Source organism: Sus scrofa, chromosome 2 (genome assembly GCF_054392235.1).
Source record: "Sus scrofa isolate SSC_HxYL_T2T_F1_AM1 chromosome 2, Sscrofa_HxYL_maternal_Yorkshire_Landrace_v2.0, whole genome shotgun sequence".
Classification (NCBI taxonomy): domain Eukaryota; kingdom Metazoa; phylum Chordata; class Mammalia; order Artiodactyla; family Suidae; genus Sus; species Sus scrofa.
The window spans coordinates 74,700,159-74,719,706 of record NC_139384.1 but is presented as its reverse complement, the minus strand read 5'-3'; the positions used below and the strand labels follow the sequence as shown (position 1 = coordinate 74,719,706).

Here is a 19,548-nt window from a genome sequence, read left to right as displayed (position 1 = left end):
TTACCACCTCCAGGAGGCCTTCCTTGTTCACCTCTCTACATTAGCCCCCATCCTGTCCTTTCCCTGTGTTATTTAAAAAAATACTGAGTTACTATTGGAAATAAAAACCCCACAAACTGTGTAACTTATTTCTACATTTCTGTACAGGTTTACTGTCTCCCTTGTCTCAACTGAAGTTTCCACAAAGGAAGGAGATTATCCATCTTTTTCACTCAGGGCTTGGCACTCTGTAGGAACTCAAATGCAGGGTCTATAGTCATTGTTGATTCTATACATGAATCTAAGCTGGGGAGAAATGCGTGTGTGTGTGTGTGTGGGCGTGTGTGTGTGTGGTCAGTGTGTTCCCCTCAAGATAGATTTGCATGTTTTTGACTTTTAAAGAAAAAAGGAACTGAGAAAAGCACCAGACACCTGAGTAGGGGCCCAAGGAGCAGAAGCTATCAAGCTCTGCCTGCTGTTTCTTGGGCTCCTGTCTTAGCTGTAGCCATGTGCACCCTGTATACTAACTCTGGGTGCAGGGACCTACCAGGTATGGCCCTGGCCAGGCCCTGGGCTGGGGGCCAGGGGTGGTCAGGACCCAGGTTATAATACCCCTACCTTGGGGCCAGAGACCAGGGTTTGCGGGATAGTGGAGGGAATGGGCTGGGCTCTCACTTGCATTTCCTCTGGAAGGGTACAGAGAAGAAGAGGATGATGATGATGATTATGAGAACACGGCACCACCCTACAAGGACCTTCCTCCCAAGCCAGGTAGGAGGACTTCTCAGAGGCCAAGTGAAAAGATGTGTGGCCTGAGGGATCGGTGGTGGTGGTAAGAAGAATGCCCAGGGGGAATTAGCTGGGCATCGCAGACACATGGTCAGCCTGCCCATGCTAGGCACCATGATGGTGGGAGTGTCCATGTCTCCACTTTGAGGGTCTTTCAGTCTGATGGGGGAGCAGTTCTGGGCACAGTCTCAGGTGAGCAGATCTGAGAGGAGAAGGACTAAGAAAATGGGGTAATCCTAAGGTAACTGAGGGCTCTGCCTGCAGTGGTGGGGAGGATTGGAGGTCAGAGGAGAGACATTGGAGGGAGACTTGAGGGATAAGTAGGAGTTTATTAAGAAGAGAAGCCCAGACGTTCCCTTGTGGCTCAGTGGGTTAAGGATCTGGCGTTGTCACTGTTGTGGCTTTGGGTACATTTGTGGGCTTGGGTTTGATTCCTGGCCTGGGGACTTCTGCTTGCTGTAGATGTGACCAAAAAAAAATAAAAAAAAAATAAAAAAAAAATCAGATAAACCTAGAAAAGAACTGGATAGAAAGGTCCTGAGACATGAAAGCCAGTTTTTCAGAAGCTGTGGGTGGACCATTTTCTCTCCAACCTCCTCTCATTCATACCCAAGGCCCAGATTTGCCTTTTGACTTGGGTGACCCTTACCTGGTCGGGGACTCAACAAAACTCTGATGGGTATATATAAAAGTGGAGGGGACTTTAATCCATTCTGAGTTTATTTTTGTGTATGGAATTAGAAAATGTTCTAAAAAAAAGATAAATTGGGAGTTCCTGTTGCGGCGCAGTGGAAGAGAATCTGACTAGTATCCATGAGGATGTGTGTTCAGTCCCTGGCCTGACTTGGTGGGTGGGGGATCCGGCGTTGCTGTGGCTGTGGTGTAGGCTGGCAACTGCAGCTCCGATTCAACCCCTAGCCTGGGAACTTCCATTTGCCACAGGTGCAGCCCTAAAAAAAGCAAAAAAAAGCAAAAAAAAAAAAAAAGTTAATGATATTTATATTCTTTTAAAAATGTTTTTCTCCTTTATGAGAAATATTATTTCACATTAATTTTACAATCATATGCTGAAGTTCTGAAAAAAAGATAATTTTATTATGTCTTTTCATCCAGGAACATTGAATATTTATTTTAAGCTTTTCAGATCTTGTGTCCTTAAATAAGCTGCTATAGTTTATTTTATAAGATCATTTACTTTTTTTTTTTTTTGTCTTTTTTTTTTTGTTGTTGTTGTTGTTGTTGTTGCTATTTCTTGGGCCGCTCCCACGGCATATGGAGGTTCCCAGGCTAGGGGTCTAATCGGAGCCGTAGCCACTGGCCTACGCCAGAGCCACAGCAACACGGGATCTGAGCCGAGTCTGCAACCTACACCACAGCTCATGGCAACGCCGGATCGTTAACCCACTGAGCAAGGGCAGGGACCGAACCCGCAACCTCATGGTTCCTAGTCGGATTCGTTAACCACTGCGCCACGACGGGAACTCCAAGATCATTTACTTTTTATGTTAAATCTTATCTTTGATATTATTAGGTTTTGTCATTATTGTGAATAAGCTATTTTTCCACATCAGTTTTCAACTAATTTTTATGAATAGAAAAAGTTAATTATTTTATATCTTTTTTTTTTTTTTTTTTTTTTGTCTTTTTGCCATTTCTTGGGCCGCTTCCCACGGCATATGGAGGTTCCCAGGCTAGGGGTCGAATTGGAGCTATAGCCGCTGGCCTACGCCAGAGCCACAGCAATGTGGGGTCCAAGCCGCGTCTGCGATATACACCACAGCTCACGGCAACGCCGGATCCTTAACCCACTGAGCAAGGGCAAAGATCGAACCCGCAACCTTGTGGTTCCTAGTCGGATTCGTTAACCACCGCACCACGACAGAAACTCCTTATTTCATTTCTTAATCTTATAAACTAGCAAATATTTTCTGCAAATAAACGTGTCTCTTTTCCAATATTTATACAGAACATTTAACTACACTTTCTTTCTTTCTTTTTTTTCCTGTCTTTCTAGGGCCGCACCTGTGGCATATGGAGGTTCCTAGGCTAGGGGTCCATTCGGAGTTGTAGCTGCTGACTTAGCACAGCTATAGCAACGCCAGATCCAAGCTGCGTCTGCAACCTACACCACAGCTCACAGCAATGCCGGATCCTTAAACCTGCTGAGTGAGGCCAGGGATCAAACCCATATCCTCATGGATACTTTTCAAGTTCTTAACCTGCTGAGCCATAATAGGAACTCCCTCTTATTGCATTTGTAAGATCTTCCAAACTAATGTTGAATAACAGTGGCCAGAGATGGCACTTCTAAATTGTTCTGCATTTTTTTTTTTTTTTGTCTTTTTACCATTTCTTGGGCCGCTTCCCACAGCATGTGGAGGTTCCCAGGCTAGGGGTCTAATTGGAGCTCCGTCCTATGCCAGAGCCATAGCAATGCAGGATCCGACCTGCGTCTGCAACCTACACCACAGCTCACGGCAACGCTGGATCCTTAACCCACTGAGCAAGGGCAGGGATCGAACCCACAACCTCATGCTTCCTAGTCGGATTCGTTAACCACTGAGCCACAACAGGAACTCTTGTTCTGCATTTTTAATGGAAATAATTTAAGAAATTCAAACTTTAGAACTAAGTTTGCTTATTAAAAAAAAAAAAATGCGGGAATTCCCGTTGTGGCTTAGATGTAACGAACCTGACTAGTATCCATGAGGACAGGGGGTCGATTTCTGGCCCTGTTCAAAGGGTTAAGAATCTGGTGTTGCTGTGAACTGTGGTGTAGCTTGCAGAGGCGGCTCAGATCTGCTGTTGCTATGACAGTGGTGTAGGCCGGCAGCTACAGCTCTGATTAGACCCCTATCCTGGTAACTTCTATAGGCCTTGGGTGTGGCCCTAAAAAGACAATAAAAGGTGGGGAGGGGGAGTTCCCACTATGGAACAGTGGGTTTAGAATCTGATTGCAGCAATTTAGGTCACTAAGGAGGAGTGGGTTTGATCCCTGGCCTGGGAATGTGGTCATAAAAAAAGGAGGGAGGGAAGCTTTGAGGTTCCCCTCAGCCAGCTCCCACCAGGGCCTCTGATGATTCTTGGACAGTGGCCATTTCATGTGGCTCCATATCCCCCACTTAGGAATCCAGAGTGGGGTCAGCCTGGGCGGTCCCAGGCCACCAAGGGGCTCAGTATGAGTTAGGAGGTGAACCGGGCTCTGCTGTTTGACTGTCTGTCTCTAACTCCAACCTGGTTGCAATGTGATTGCCAAACCCAACTCCAAGACCCACCCCATCTCTGTCTTCCCCAAATTTAGTCCCCATCCCCATCTCCAAATGCAGCCCTAGCTCTATCCCATCTCCAAGTCCAAATCCAAAGCCATCGCCAAGCGCCAATACAACTATAGTCCAACCTCAACTTCTTCCCCTTTCCCAAGCCCAGCCACAACCCCGTTCTTCATCCCAACCACATCCTGAATCACAACTCCACTCCATGTCCCTCACTATCACTGACCCTTCTTCAACCCCATCCTCATCTCAGTCCAAACTCTCATCCCAATCTCAACCTTGACTGTATCCTCATACTCAAACTCACTTCCATCTTTAATTTAGGGTGATCAGCTGCCCCAGTTTGTCCAAGGATGAAAGATTTCCTGGAACTGGGGACTTCTAGTTTTAAAACCAGGAAAAGTTGGAGTTCCCGTCGTGGCTCAGTGGTTAATGATTCCAACTAGGAACCATGAGGTTGTGGGTTCGATCCCTGGCCTTGCTCAGTGGGTTAACAATCTGGCGTTGCTGTGAGCTGTGGTGTAGGTTGCAGACGAGGCTCGGACCCTGTGTTGCTGTGGCTCTGGTGTAGGCTTGGCAGCTACAGCTCCGATTAGGCCCCTAGCCTGGGAACCTCCATATGTCACAGGAGTGGCCCAAGAAATGGCAAAAAGACAAACAAACAAAAAAACAAAAAGCCACAAACAAACAAACCAGGAAAAGTCCAGGGTAATTCAGGATGATACATCACTGTAGCTTAAAACTTGTTCCCATCCTTAAGCTCAATTCCATTCTTATGCCCAAACCCATCCCTAACCCTCTATTGTAATCTTAATCCTGTTTCCATCACTATCTTTAATCTTATTCCCATCCTCAGACCAGCTCTGACTCTAAGCTTCTTTTTTCCTAGTTTCAATGGGTCCACCAAGGCCTCCAAGGGCAGGTAAGCTGAGGCTGGGGATACAGGAGACCCAAAGCTGGCTGTGTCCTGCTCTGGGCCTGAGCATCCATTTCTCTCTCTTCAGAAAATAAAATGGAGAACACTCCATTTCCCTGCAAGCTCCCAAAAAACACAGGTCAGAATCTAGGGCTGGGACCTTCCTGTTTACCAGGCTGAAGCCCTGCTCTGCATGACTTTTGCCTTTCTGACCCTTTCCAGGCCTGAATGTCACCCCTGTAACCTGTGTATCTCCTCCACTGGGTGAGCAGTGGGAATACCCATTAGGAAGCCTGAGAGGGGACAACCGGCAGTCTTTCCAATTCTGACTAGATTACAAATCAAAGGGCCTGGTGGGGAGGTTGTTGATCCTGGAAGACAAAGTGTTTCAGCAAGTTCTGAACAAACCTCTCTTGCCTTTCCCCCAGGCATTGATCTGAACCATCCTCCATCCCAAACGTCTAGAGCAAGTAAGTCCTTTACGTGTGCCCCCATCTCCCCTCTCATCATGGTCAGTGTATTCAAGACCGCTAGCTCTGGAGTAAGACCCTGGGAGAGAAACATTTCCTTTCAGAAACTCTTCCTTTCTGAGTCTAGACCAGAGTCCCCAGGGACCCAAGAAGTCTACCAGGTACTCTTCAAGCCCCCCCACCACCGCCCCCCGCCTCCTGCTTGCATATAGGTTATGGGAAATGTTCTCTGTCCCAGATACAAGGGTCCACAGCTTGGGCTTTCAGGGAGCAGCTTGGGTAGGGGCTACAGGAGTGCAGAAGTTAACACATCTTAAATGTTAGGAGCAGAGCTGGGTCCAAGTTATCCATGACCTCCCCAAGCCCTTGATAATTGTTTGAGAAATGGAAATGATGTTTAAATCTACACCATAAGGGTGAGGATCCAATAAGATAATAGCATGTGTTCTGTAAATGCTCTGGGCTTCTTCAGGCTTCACTATCCCTGGTGATATAGTCATGACCATAGTCCATGGCACCCCCTCCTCTTAGAGAAAAGTTCAAGGGTCCCTTCCTTACTATCTGAAGCACTAGTGTCAGTCTTTCTTTCCCTATTTCCACTGTCCCCAGCGACTCCAGTGCCCTATCTCAGAGAGAAGTCTGGAGGTCCTATGTGCTACCAGGAGGGGAGACTGATGGTATACCTGTGTCTGCTGGTGGTGGTGTCACTGCTCTTAGGTTGCACTGGTCTGGCTGTGACTTTGATTAAGTGTGAGTAGGGCGAGGATGGGGGGATGCAGAGAAATTGGGGAAGGGGTATGGGAGGACTTGGGCTCAAGCTAGATACCTTTTCATAGACCAGAAGATGGTGGAAGAACTGAGGATGTTAACCTCTCAGCAGATGGCATGGAGAGCAAATGGTAAGTGCTTTCAGTCATCCCTTCAAGCCATGCGTATTGAACACCAATATGAACCTCAAACCCAATTTCAAGACCAACCCCAACTCCACCTTTGCCAGGCAAAGTGAGGGGTGGGTGTGTAGGATGGTGAACATGTCAGGCATATTCCCTGTTACTGTGGAAAATATATATGTGTGTGTGTGTGTAAACCTCTACTGTCCAATATGGCAGCCATGACTCACTGTGGTTGTTGAGCATTTGAAATGTGGTCATTTTGAATTGAGATGTGCTGCAAGTCTAAAATACATACAGATTTCATGTGCAACCGAATCACTTTGCTGTACATTTGGAATAAACAATGTTGTAAATCAATTATACTTTAATTTAAAAAGAGAAAAACAATAAAATTCACAATTCAAAGATTTGCTACAAAATAACATAAAATATATATCAGTAACATTAATAACAATAATATTTAATATTAATTACACATTGAAATGATAATATTTTGGATACATCAAGATAAATAAAAATAACATTCAAATTAATTTTACCTTCTTTTGACTTTTAAAAGATGTGGCTACTAGAAAATTTAAAATCACCTATGTGATTCACATCTTGTTTCTGTTGGACTGTATAGGCATAGACAGCTGTTTACCAAATTATTATCCAAATGAGGATGAAATTCCAAGTTTTGATGAATAATCCAAAGGAAGAGGAAGGCAATTCCATGAAAAAGTCTAACAATGGGTCTTGTCTTTATCTTTGGGAGGGTCATACAAAGTTTCCCTAGGAAAATGGTGCTTTGGCTGAGTAAAGGAAGAGGAGGAATTAATTAGGTAAGGAGTTGAGGGTCTCAGGCATGTGCAAAGGCCCTGTGGTAGGAGGTAGTACTCTAAGTACAAAGGAGGAGGATGGTGCAATTGGGTGACTGAGAGATGGTGGTTGCTTGGATGAGGCTTGTGGTTGTGGGGATGAAGAGAAGTAGGTGGAGTAGAAAGGTTTAGGAGGTAAAATTGACCAGAACTGGGAATAGGTGAGTAGGAATGGTGGTGAAAGAGAGAAGAGAGTCAAGGATAGTATATATATATGCTCCATATCTATCTATCATCTATCTATCTGTCTGTCTGTCTGTCTGTCTGTCTATCTATCTATCTATCTATCTATCTATCTATCTATCTATCTATCTGTCTGTCTATCTATCTATCTATCTATCTACTTACCTACTACCTATCCAATATTTCTGTCTTTTTCAACTGGGGACCATGTACTAATGACTGTGGAGAGTGTTGGAAGAGGGCAAATTTGTATGAGAATAGGGGAATACATACATCAGTTGTGGATGAGGCCTTCACTATGATTGCTGAAGTTCAAAAATTGCTCTATTCCACACTTCCTCACCCCACACTCTGACCAAGCCACTCTCCCACTCAAAACCCATCAATGGCTTCTAACTGCCCAGAGTCCAATACAAAGCCTTTGGCTTTGTATTCAAAGATCCAGACACCAGACCTCATCCCCCTTTGAGCTCAAGCTCCTGTGAGGTTCCCCTTGACCACTACTGTACCAGCCTTTCCCTACCTGCTTGCCTCTGAACCTTTGCTTCCTAGGTGGCCCCTGTGTACTCAGCCTCCCCCATCCCTTCACAGAATCATCATTTTCCTTTAAAACCTACCTCCTCTGGGAAGCCCACTGTCTCTACTCTTCCCCAAGCCTCAGGGATTAATCTCTCCTCTGAACCACTCTAGGACTCCTCTTAGGCACTGAGCATGTTGTTTTTGAGTTTTAGCACTACCCACTAGACATGGGTGCAGTGGGGAGCACAGCTCTTGCTTCTTTCTGGTGTGTTTGCAGTCAGTGATGGGTAGGTGGGTAGATGGGTAGGAGGATCTCTAACTCTCAAGGCCATCCCTGCTGACAGTGACTGCCATGGCTGGGCTAGCTGTCCTGAAGAAGGACATTGACCGTGTAAGAGCTGATACAAACCAGTCCCTGCTGGAGCTTCGGGGCTTATTAGGTGAGTGGGACTTGGGGAAATTTCTGTGTCATGGGGTGGCATGGAAGAGCTGGTACACTGTACAATCCATGGGAGTGATTCTCTGTGCAATCTATGTGAATGGTGCCCCCACTCCAGAGTTGAGCAGTGCACAGCCTGTGCAACTCTACATGGTATACCATGTACCTTATCCTGGTTCTGGGACCACTCTGACAAAATCCTATCCTGTCCCCAGACTGCACCAGGGTCACCTGCCCTGAGGGCTGGCTCCCTTTTCAGGGTAAGTGTTACTACTTCTCTCCAAACACCAAGTCATGGGATGAAGCCCGGCAGTTCTGCCAGGAGAATTACTCTCACTTGGTCATCATCAGTAACTTTGCTGAGCAGGTGAGTGCTTCTTCTAAGCCCTTGAGAACCAGCAGGGCCAGCTGGCCTCTCTTCTAGGATTCACACATCCTTCCCTGGTCTGGATGTAGAGAAATTGGAATTGCTTTTGAGTCACGAATGCTTTTAATATCAAGGTTGGGTGGGTGAGGGGGGTGCTCTGCTTGAATTCAAATCCTGTCTTTGGAAAAAAACTTATCCTGAGTCTCAGTTTTCTCTCTAACATGGAGATAGAGTGGTTACCTCTTAGGTGGCACTTTCTTTTCTCCAGGTTGTATTCTAAACAACTTATATGCATTAACATGATTGTAACAACAGCCTTATAAATTAGTGTGTGAATAAGGAGTGGTTATGTTATGCTGAAGAAACAGGCAGCTGGGAATTCTTTGGTGGCCTAGCAGTTAAGGATTTGGCATTGCCACTGCTGTGGCTTGGGTTCGATCCCTGGCCCGGGAACTTCCACATACCATGGGTGCAGCCAAAAAAATAACCTAAAACAAGACTCCCTCAAATACAAGAGGAGTAAACTGAGGCACAGAATGGTTCACAGATTGTGTGAGAAAGTAGCATGATTATTTCCATTACTCTTGCTCAAGTGGGAGGAAGGTGTTGCTCCTGTTCTGCATGCCATGGGGACTGGGAAGGGTATTGAAAAACCCTAAATGTGTGTGGGACAGAGAAGAGTGTGTGTGGAAGAGCTGATGGTTAAATGAAGTTTGCTTGCAGAACTTTGTGGCCAAGGCTCATGGCTCTCCTCGGGTCTACTGGCTGGGGCTGACTGACAAAAACCTCGAAGGAACCTGGAGGTGGCTGGATGGGTCGCCTGTCACCTTGAGGCAAGTATCCAGGGATCTTGGGGTCTCTCCTCCTTATAGATCCTTATGCTGTCCAAACCAGAAAGTTCTCTAGAATTGCAGACTAAGCTGGATGGGGAAGGCACAAGAGTGCTTTTTTTCTGACAGAGCTCTGGTCCCTGTACTTTTATTTTTCCTCCATTGCAGCTTCTCAACATTTTTTTAAAAAATGAATTTTATTGGAGTTCCCATTTTGGCTCAGTGGTTAACCAACCCGACTAGTAACCATGAGGTCATGGGTTGGATCCCTGGCCTTGCTCAGTGGGTTAAGGATCCTGCGTTGCTGTGAGTTGTGGTGTAGGTTCCAGATGTGGTTTGGATTCCACATTGCCGTGGCTGTGGTGTAGGCCGGTGGCTACAGTTCTGATTAGACCTCTAGCCTGGGAACCTCCACATGCCATGGGTGCAGCTCTAGAAAAGACAAAAAAAAAAAAAAGAATTTTATTATATTTATAGTTGTACAACCATCATCACAACCTAGTTTTAGAACAGTTCCATCTGAAACCCCTAGTGCACTCCCTTCCCTCCCCCCACCTGTCTCCTTTGGTAACCAAAAGTTTTTCAGTCTGTGAGTCTGTTTCTGTTCTGCAAATAAGTTCATTTATATCCTTTTTTAAGATTCCACATCTAAGTCTCTCACCGTCTAACTTTGCTTAGTATGATAATGCCTAGGTTCATCCATGTTGCTGCAAATGGCATTATTTCATTCTTTTTATGGCTGAGTAGTATTCCATTGTATATATGTAAAACATCTTCTTTATACATTCCTCTGTCAGTGAACATTTAAGCTGCTTCCAGGTCTTGGCTATTGTATATAGGGCTATTGTATATAGTGCTGCAATGAACATTGGGGTACATACATCCTTTCGAGTCATGGTTTTCTCTGGATAGATGCCCAGGAGTGGGATTGCTGGATCTTATGGTAGTTCTATTTTTAGTCTTTTTGAGAAATGTTCATACTGTTTTCTACAGTGGTTGAACCAATTTACATTCCTGCTAACAGTGTGAGAGGGTTCCCTTTTCTCCACAGCTTGTCCAGCATTTATTATTTGTAGAGTTTTTTTTTTTTTTTGTCTTTTGTCTTTTCTGGGCTGCACCCATGGCATGTGGAAGTTTCCAGGCTAGGGGTCCATTCGGAGCCCACGCCAGAGCCATAGCAACGCCAGATCTGAGCTTCGTCTTCGACCTACACCAGAGCTCATGGTAACGCTGGGTCTTTAACCTCACTGAGTGAGGCCAGGGATCGAACCCCCAACCTCATCGTTCCTGGTTGGATTCATTTCCTCTGCGTCATGAAGGGAATTCCCTATTGTTTGTAGACTTTTTGATGATGGCTATTCTGGCTGGTATAAGGTGGTACCTCATTTTAGTTTTGAATTGCATTTCTCTAAAAATTAGTGATGTTGAGCATCTTTTCATGTGTTTTTCGTCCATATGTATGTCTTTGGAGAAATGTGTGTTTAGATCTTCTGCCCATTTTTTGATAGTTTGTTTTTTGATATTGAGCTGCAGAAGGTGTTTATATATTTTGGAGATTAACCTTTTGTTAATGCCTCATTTGCAAATATTATCACCCATTCTGTGGGTTGTCTCTTCATTTTGTTTACATCTCAACCTTTTAGCACAACTGTTCAAATATATCAAGTCCTCAGGCCAATAGTTGGGGGGAAAAGAAAACAAAAGGAGGAATGCCTACAGGGTGAGAGGAAGATTTTGATTTGCCAAAAGTGTGAGCAGATCTCATTTTTTGGGCACTCTTGATATTCACCCATTTATTTAATCTTCAATCCTATACGGAAAGTACTATTATTATCTCAATTTTATTTATTTATTGTCTTTTTAGGGCCACTCCTGTGGCACATGGAGGTTCCCAGGCTAGGAGTCGAATCAGAGCTGTAGCTACTGGCCTATACCACAGCAATAGCAACATGGGATCTGAGCCAAGTCTGTGACCTACACCACAGCTCACGGTAATGCTGGATCCTTAACCGACTGAGACCAGGGATCAAACCTGCATCCTTGTGAATAATAGTCAGATTTGTTTCTGCTGAGCCATGATGGGAACTCTGTCTTTTTGTCTTTTTAGGGCTGCACCCGTGGTATACGGAAGTTCCCAGGCAAGGGGTTGAATTGGAGCTGTAGCTGCTGGCCTATATCACAGCAACACCAGATCTGAGTTGTGTCTGTGACCTACACCACCATTCATGGCAATGCTGGATCCTTAACCCACTGAGCAAAGGCAGGGGATTGAACCTGAATCCTCATGGATACTAGTCAGTTTAACCACCGAGCTGCGATGGGAACGACTATTTATTTATTTATTTATATGGCCACACCTGGGACATATGGACGTTCCCAGGCCAGGTGCAGTTCCGACCTACACCTCAGCTGTGGCCAATGCTGGATACTTAACCCAGGGATCAAACTTGTGCATCTGCAGGGACCTGAGCCACTGCAGTCAGATTCTTAACCCACTGGGCCACAATTGGAACTCCTACTCAGTTTTAGAGATGAGGATCAATTAAAACAAAGGGGGAAGGGAAGAGTGGAGGGAGGGGTAAATTAAGAGTTTGGGATTAGCAGATACAAACTACTACATATAAAATAAGTAAACATGGAGTTCCCTAGTGGCCCAGCAGTTAAGGATTTGTCTTTTTGTCACTGCTGTGGCTTGGGTTTGATCCTAGGCCTGGGAACTTCTGCATGCCAAAAAAAAAGTATGGCCAAAACAAAACAAAAAACCAGCCATAAACAACAAGGTCCTATATAGCACAGGGAGCTATATTGCAATAAACTATAATGGAAAAGAATGAAAAAGTATATATGTATGGTATAGATATAAATATAACCAAATCATTTTGCTACACACAAGAAACTAACACAACATTGTAAATCCACTATAATTCAATAATAAAGTAAAGATGAGGAAACTGAGGCACAGAGAGGTTAAGCAACCTTCCTAAGATCAGATAGCTAGCAGGTGGCAGTGCCACCCAACCTGGCTTCAAAGCCTATACTCTTAATCATTATGCTTTACTTTCTCAGGAAGTGTACACGTTTGAATTTATATTTATATTTTATTTTTTTAGGGCCACACCTGCAGTATATGGAAGTTCTCAGGATAGGGGCTGAATCAGAGCTGTAGCCACCAGCCTATACCACAGTCACAGCAACACCAGATCTGAGCCATGTCTGCAACCTACACCACAGCTCATGGCAAAGCCGGATCTTTAACCCACTGAGTGAGGCCAGGGATCGAACCAAATCCTCATGGATCCTAGATGGGTTCATTACTGTTGAGCCGTGATGTGAACGCCTTTTATTTGTATTTTAAATAATTATTAACAATCTTCCCCCATATAGGTTATACCAATTTATTCTCTCACCAGCTTGACTATACTTTTTTTGCCCACACATTCATCAACCTTTTGGAATTTTGTTAGTTTAATTGTAGGTGAAAAATGGAATCCCAGTGTAGTATTAATTTGCATTTCTCTTATGCCTGAGGTTGGGTATCTTTTCATATAGCAGTACATATTAACTTTGTGAATATCTATTCATACATATTGAATATTTTTTATATTGGAATTTCAGTCTTTTTCTTATTGATTTATAGGAGCTCTTTATATACTAGAGATATTAGTGTTTTGTCTGGGAATTTTTTTTTCACTTTTGGCTGCCCCGTGGCATATGGAGCTCCCAGGCCAGGGATCAGATCTGAGCTGGAGTCGCAGTCTAAGCCTCAGCTGTGGCAACACCAGCTCCTTAACCCACTATGCTGGACTGGGGATCAAACTTGCATCCCAGTGCTCCCGAGATGCCACTGATCCCACTGCTGCACAGTGGGAGCTCCTGGGGATTTTATTTTTTATTAAAGATTCCTGGAAGGAGGCACAAGTCTGTTAATAGAGATGGCATGGCATGGTGTGGCACTGCAGGTGCTCAGCTCAGACCCTTTCATGGGGCTGGTGCAGGTTCTGCCCAGCAGGGGGCATTGGCTGCTAAAGGATCACAGTTATGCTTTCTCCAGAGAGTTGACCTCAGCTGAATGGAAGCCTGTTCATCTAGGAAGTTACCCCACTCCCACTGGGTCACCCCATAGACAGTGACAGGTTAAGAGAAACCTGGATCCCTTGTATCTAACTGGAATAACTCTGTGGTGCTCTTCACATTCCAGATCTCCCTGGGGATCAGGCTGAGACTAGACCAGGCTGAACCCACATCCTTGCTTAATTCCATCCCCTGCCCCATCCTGTTTCTTTCACTCCCTCTCTCCTGAGAACAGCTCTGAATAAATTCCATGCACTTGAATTGCCGAATCAGTCTCTGCTTTAAGGGAACATGACCGAAGAGGTTACAATACCTGGAAGGTTGGGAGGAATGTGGTGTAACAAAAGTGTTCTTTGAGGAGTTCCCGTTGTAGCTCAATGGAAAACAAATCTGACTAGCATCCATGAAGATGCAGGTTTGATCCCTGGCCTCGCTCAGTGGGTTAAGGATCTGGCGTTGCTGTGAGCTGTGGCATAGGTTGCAGACGTGGCTGGGATCCTGAGTGGCTGTGGCTGTGGCACAGGCCAGTGGCTACAACTCTGATTCGACCCCTAGCATGGGAACCTCCATATGCTGTGGGTGTGACCCCCCCCCAAAAAAAAAAGATGAAAAAAAAAGTGTTTTTTGAAAGAGGAGCCGGAAACAGATTCAGGAGCCAGGAGACCTTCTGGTGAACAGGGAAGTGGGGCTAAGTTAGAACAGACAGAGTGAAGGGGATAATGCAGCACCTTCAGGTAATTCCGAAAGGCTGAATAAAAGATTCAGATGGAAGAAAGAGCCCTGATTCATGAAAGCCTTACTTTTTATTTTTTCTGATAGTCTTTTAAGAAATTAACAAACTTTATTATTTTTTCTTTTTTCTTTCATCATAATTTTAAATATATGATTATTTTTTGAAGTATAGTTGATGTACAGTATTATATAAGTCACAGGTGTACAATATAGTGATTCACATTTATTAAAGTTTATACTCCATTTAAAGTTTTGTAAAATATTAGCTATATTCCCTGTGCTGTTCAACATGTCCTTGTAGCTTATTTTTTACATAATAGTTTGTATCTCTTAGTCCACTACCCCTATATTGTCCCTCTTCCTATCCCTTTCCCCACTGGTACCATGAGTTTTGTTCTCTGTATCTGCGAATCTGCTTCTCTTTTGTTGTATTCTCTAGTTCATTGTATTTTTTAGATTCCACGTACAAATATCATACTGTACTTGTCTTTTTCTGTCTGACTTATTACATTTAGAATAATGCCTTCTGAGTCCATTCACGTTGTTGCAAATAGCAAAAGTCTCATTCTTTTTTGTGGCTGAGTAAGAGTATATATATAAATTTTTTTTCTGTTAATGTTTTTTTTATTTGTTTTTTATTGTTTTATTTTTTTATTTTCCCACTGTACAGCAAGGGGGTCAGGTTATCCTTACATGTATATATTACAATTACATTTTCCCCCCAGCCTTTCTTCTGTTGCAACATGAGTATCTAGACAAAGTTCTCAATGCTATTCAGCAGGATCTCCTTGTAAATCTATTCTAAGTTGTGTCTGATAAGCCCAAGCTCCCGATCCCTCCTACTCCCTCCCCCTCCCATCAGGCAGCCACAAGTCTCTTCTCCAAGTCCATGATTTTCTTTTCTAAGGAGATGTTCATTTGTGCTGGATATTAGATTCCAGTTATAATTGATACCATATGGTATTTGTCTTTGTCTTTCTGGCTCATTTCACTCAGTATGAGATTCTCTAGTTCCATCCATGTTGCTGTAAATGGCATTATGTCATTCTTTTTTATGGCTGAGTAGTATTCCATTGTGTATATATACCACATCTTTCTAATCCAATCATCTGTCGATGGACATTTGGGTTGTTTCCATGTCCTGGCTATTGTGAATAGTGCTGCAATGAACATGCGGGTGCATGTGTCTCTTTTAAGTAGAGTTTTGTCCGGATAGATGCCCAAGAGTGGGATTGTGGGGTCATATGGAAGTTCTATGTATAGATTTCTAAGGTATCTCCAAACTGGTCTCCATAGTGGCTGTACCAGTTTACATTCCCGCCAACAGTGCAGGAGGGTTCCCTTTTCTCCACAGCCCCTCCAGCACTTGTTGTTTGTGGATTTATTAATGATGGCCATTCTGACTGGTGTGAGGTGATATCTCATGGTAGTTTTGATTTGCATTTCTGAGTAAGAGTATATTTTTTAGAGTACTTTTAGATTTACAGAGAAATTGAGCAGAAGGGTCAGAGAAAATTTTCTATATTCCTCCTCTCCCTGCACACATTTTTCTGTTATTAACATCTTACATGTGTGTAGTGCATATGTTACAACCTGTGAAATAATACATGATTATGATCTAAAGTCCATAGTTAACATTAGGGTTTGCATTTTTTTTCATTTTTGGTTATGGAGCTTGCTCAGGGCTCATCCTTTTTTTTTTTTTAAGTAGGGTTGATAGGGTCTGCTCTTTGTGTTGTATGTTCTGTGCATTTTGACAACCACATGATGTCATGTGTCCACCATTATGGTATCATGCAGAATGGTAGTTTCACTGCTCCACCTGCTTATCCCTCCCCACCCACTTTTTCCTCTATCCAGCTTCTGGGACCCAGAGGAACCCAACAACCTTCATGAGGAGGACTGTGGCAGCATGAACAGAGGTGGGACTTGGAATGACCTCTCTTGCGACAAAACTACATATTGGATTTGTGAACGGAAGTGTTCCTGTTGAACCTCAGAGCTGAGCTTGGGTGGAGGTCCATACCTGGTGCCCCTCAGCTCTTTGACATGAGAACCTCCTGACCTTCTGAGAACTGACATGGATTACCCAAGATGGAACCAGAGGCCTGGATGTAGCAAGTTCCTAGGGAGCAAGTCAGATCGTTTCTAGGTCAAGGATTTGGGGGCTTGTTCTGTTGCGTGGTGTCTTAGTCTGTTCGGGATGCTGTAACAGAATACCATAGACTGGATGGCTTATAAAGAACAGGAACTTATTTCTTAAAGTTGGGTAAGCCCAAGATCAAGGCTCAGGGAGATTCAGTGTTTAGTGATGATCCACTTCTTGGTTCACAGATGCTGTCTTCTCCCTGTGTTCTCATATGCTGGAAGGGGCTGGGGCTCTCTGGGGTCCCTTTTATAAAGACACTAATCTCATTCATGAAGGCTCCACCCCTGTGACCTAATAACCCCCAAAGACCCCACATCCTCATAACATCACACTAGGGGTTGAGATTTAACATACGAATTTTTGGGTGGGTGACAACACAATTCAGTCCATAGCAGATGGTGAGCTAGAAGGATACCAGGTTTTAGTGATGGTTTCCCATTTTGGGGCCTAGAAGAAAAGGCCCTGATTAAGATTCTTATGAAATGATACTGGCCCTGGGAGCTCCAGGTCTAATACTGATTGAGATGGAGCTGAAAATACTCTGGCTTCTCTGGACTACCATGAGTTGGGGCTGGGATTCCTTATGGCCTGTATGATGTGGACTAGCTTCTTGGAAGCAGGTGGGGCAAACTTTTTCTTGACATGCACTTCCTCAGTGTCCCAGATTTGGTTTGCCCAAGCTAGGCTGTAGAATCAATTTCTGCAAATACTTGACCCTTGGAGCTTCCAGGCAGCCTGACCAGGTGAAAGGCAAAACTCCCCATGCATTGTGCCCAGGCCAGGCCACGACTTGGTTAGATCCTCAGGACAGCAATGGAGATATCTACCAACATGTGCCTTTAGGCTGTCTGTTGGTCTGTAAAACTCTTTAATGAAGTAATTCACTTTTCCTAGGAGTGGATCTTCTTGGCCTATTAGCTCTTGCAATGTTAGACCATCTCAAAATTCCAGTTCATTTTGTGGTCCTTGCCCACTGTGTTCGTTTGCCAGGGCTGCCATTAATAAAGTGCCGTAGGCTGGCTTAAACAACAGAAATGCATTGTCTCACAGTTGCGGAGGCTGGATATCTTAGATCAAGACGTTGGCATAGTTGGTCTCTGGTGGTCCCTTTCTCCTCGTCTTGAAGGTTGTTGTCTTCTCTCTGTGTCTTCACCTGGTCTTCACTTTGTAAGCACCTGCACCATAATCTCTTCTTTTCCTCCTTTTTTTTCTTCTTCTTTTTTGGAATTCCCAGGCCAGGGATCAGATCCGAGCCACAGTTGTAACCTATGCTGCAGCTGTGGCAGCACTGGATCCTTAACCCACTGTGCTAGGTGGGGGGTCCAACCTGCATCCCAGTGATGCAGGGATGTCTCTGATCTCATTGCATCACAGTGGGAACTCCTTATAATCTCTTCTTTTAAGGACACCAGTCATATTAGAGGGCACCCCAATGACTTCATTTAATTACCTCTTTGAAGACTTTATCTCCAAAATTTTCACATTTGAGGTGCTAGAAGTTAGGTCTTCAACATGTGGTTGGGGGGGCACAAGTCAGCCTGTAACACCCACTAAATGCCAGAGGTGATCCTCTCAAGTCATTGTGCCAATCAGAAATACCCCCCCAGAGGGCTGGTGCTACCCCCAGCTGAGAAGAACTCAACATAGCAATCCAGGGATGGGTACAAACCAGTGAGTTCATTGGTCAACTAATGCCTTTGATGGGGTTCCCTGGCGGCTTAGTGGATATGGATCCAGTGTTGTCACTGCTTCAGCTTGGGTTGCTGCTGTGATATGGGTTTGATCCTCGGTAACTTCTGCATGCTGTAGGTGCAGCCAAAAAACACCCCTCCCTGGAATTCCTGTCATGACTCAGTGGTTAATGAATTAGCACACATGAGTACACAGGTTCAATCCCTGGCCTTGCTCAGTGGGTTAAGGATCTGGTGTTGCCATGAGCTGTGGTGTAGGTTGCAGACATGGCTTGGATCCTGTTGCTATAGTTGTGGTGTAGGCTGGCAGCTACATCTCTGATTTGATCCCTAGCCTGGGCACCTCCATAAGTCGCAGGTGTGGCCCTCAAAAAGCAAAAACAGGAGTTCCTGTTATGGCTCAGTGGTTAACGAATCCGACTGGGAACCATGAGGTTGCGAGTTCGATCCCTGGCCTTGCTCAGTGGGTTAAGGATCCGGTGTTGCTGTGAGCTGTGGTGTAGGTCGCAGACGAGGCTTGGATCCTGTGTTGCTGTGGCTCTGGTGTAGGTCAGTGGCTGCAGTTCCAATTAGACCCCTAAACTGGGAATCTCCATATGCCGTGGGAGCAGCCCTAGAAACGGCAAAAAAAAAAAAAAGGACCAAAAAAACAAAACAAAACAAAAACAAAACACCCCTCCCAAACCCAAGGGCCCTTGATTATTCCTATTTGGACTGAGAACAGGTGATTAATGCAAGGAGCCTCTGAGCAAGGGATGCAGTGGGAGAGGGGGATTGAAATTCACTCCACTTCTTGTCCCCTCTGTACTTGTCTCTTCCCATTTCCACACCTGCCCTGAACTCATCAGTATCAAAACTAATCTTCCATACATTACATAGACTACAGAGTGGCGCAGGGGATCCTGTTCTAAGCCCTCCACCCAGGGGACCATTGGCCCAAGAAACTGTTTATCTAGGGTCAGGGGAAGTTCCCCCATCTCAGAAGAGGAAATTTCAGTTTCCCTCAGTATGCATGTTGAGAAATGGGGAAGCAGGGGGCTGTGGTTACAATTCTGAGTCATTCTGAGCCGGGGTGAGGGGGTGGTCTACAGTGGAGCTGGTCCAAACCTACCTCCTTTCCACACCTCTCACACTTGTCTGATTTCAGGTAGAGAGGAAAACATGAAGGAGGTCCTCTTTACTGGTTTGGGTTCAGGAACCAAAAGTTGGGCATTCTTGGTGGTTTAAAAAAAAAGCCATGGTTTATCAAGCATACATCATGCACTAGATAGATGCATTAGCTCTCATTTAATCTTCACAATGATTCTGTGAGGTTGAAACAATGACTAACCTCATTTTATAGCTGGCAAAACTGAGGCCCAGAGGGGTTTCATAGCTTCTTCATTGTC

General features: G+C 44.6%; 1 protein-coding gene across 4 annotated transcripts; it reads left to right on the top strand.

Annotated features, from left to right (window-relative positions):
* The first annotated feature begins 408 nt into the window (after positions 1-408).
* Positions 409-17,504, top strand: CLEC17A (C-type lectin domain containing 17A). Of its 4 annotated transcripts, XM_003123367.5 has the most exons (12): positions 409-529; positions 673-750; positions 4,930-4,962; positions 5,045-5,095; positions 5,179-5,220; positions 5,385-5,426; positions 6,036-6,176; positions 6,263-6,325; positions 8,226-8,321; positions 8,536-8,687; positions 9,411-9,520; positions 16,181-17,504. In XM_003123367.5, exons 1-12 carry the CDS (start codon positions 487-489, stop codon positions 16,311-16,313), a joined length of 984 nt encoding a protein of 327 aa, XP_003123415.1. In that variant the 5' UTR covers positions 409-486; the 3' UTR covers positions 16,314-17,504. The 4 variants fall into 4 exon arrangements, with proteins under 4 accessions (XP_003123415.1, XP_013850112.1, XP_013850111.1 ...); XM_013994658.3 differs by lacking the exons at positions 5,045-5,095; positions 5,179-5,220; XM_013994657.3 differs by lacking the exons at positions 4,930-4,962; positions 5,045-5,095 and having other exon boundaries at positions 412-529.
* Positions 17,505-19,548: the final 2,044 nt, after the last annotated feature.

Bases quoted from the DNA above. Each gene is read 5' to 3' on its own strand.
- CLEC17A (XM_003123367.5), top strand. From the start codon at position 487: ATGTGCACCCTGTATACTAACTCTGGGTGCAGGGACCTACCAG. The intron at 5,221-5,384 runs GTGAGCAGTGGG...CCTTTCCCCCAG, and splicing joins CTGTGTATCTCCTCCACTGG to GCATTGATCTGAACCATCCT. The intron at 6,177-6,262 runs GTGAGTAGGGCG...ACCTTTTCATAG, and splicing joins GGCTGTGACTTTGATTAAGT to ACCAGAAGATGGTGGAAGAA.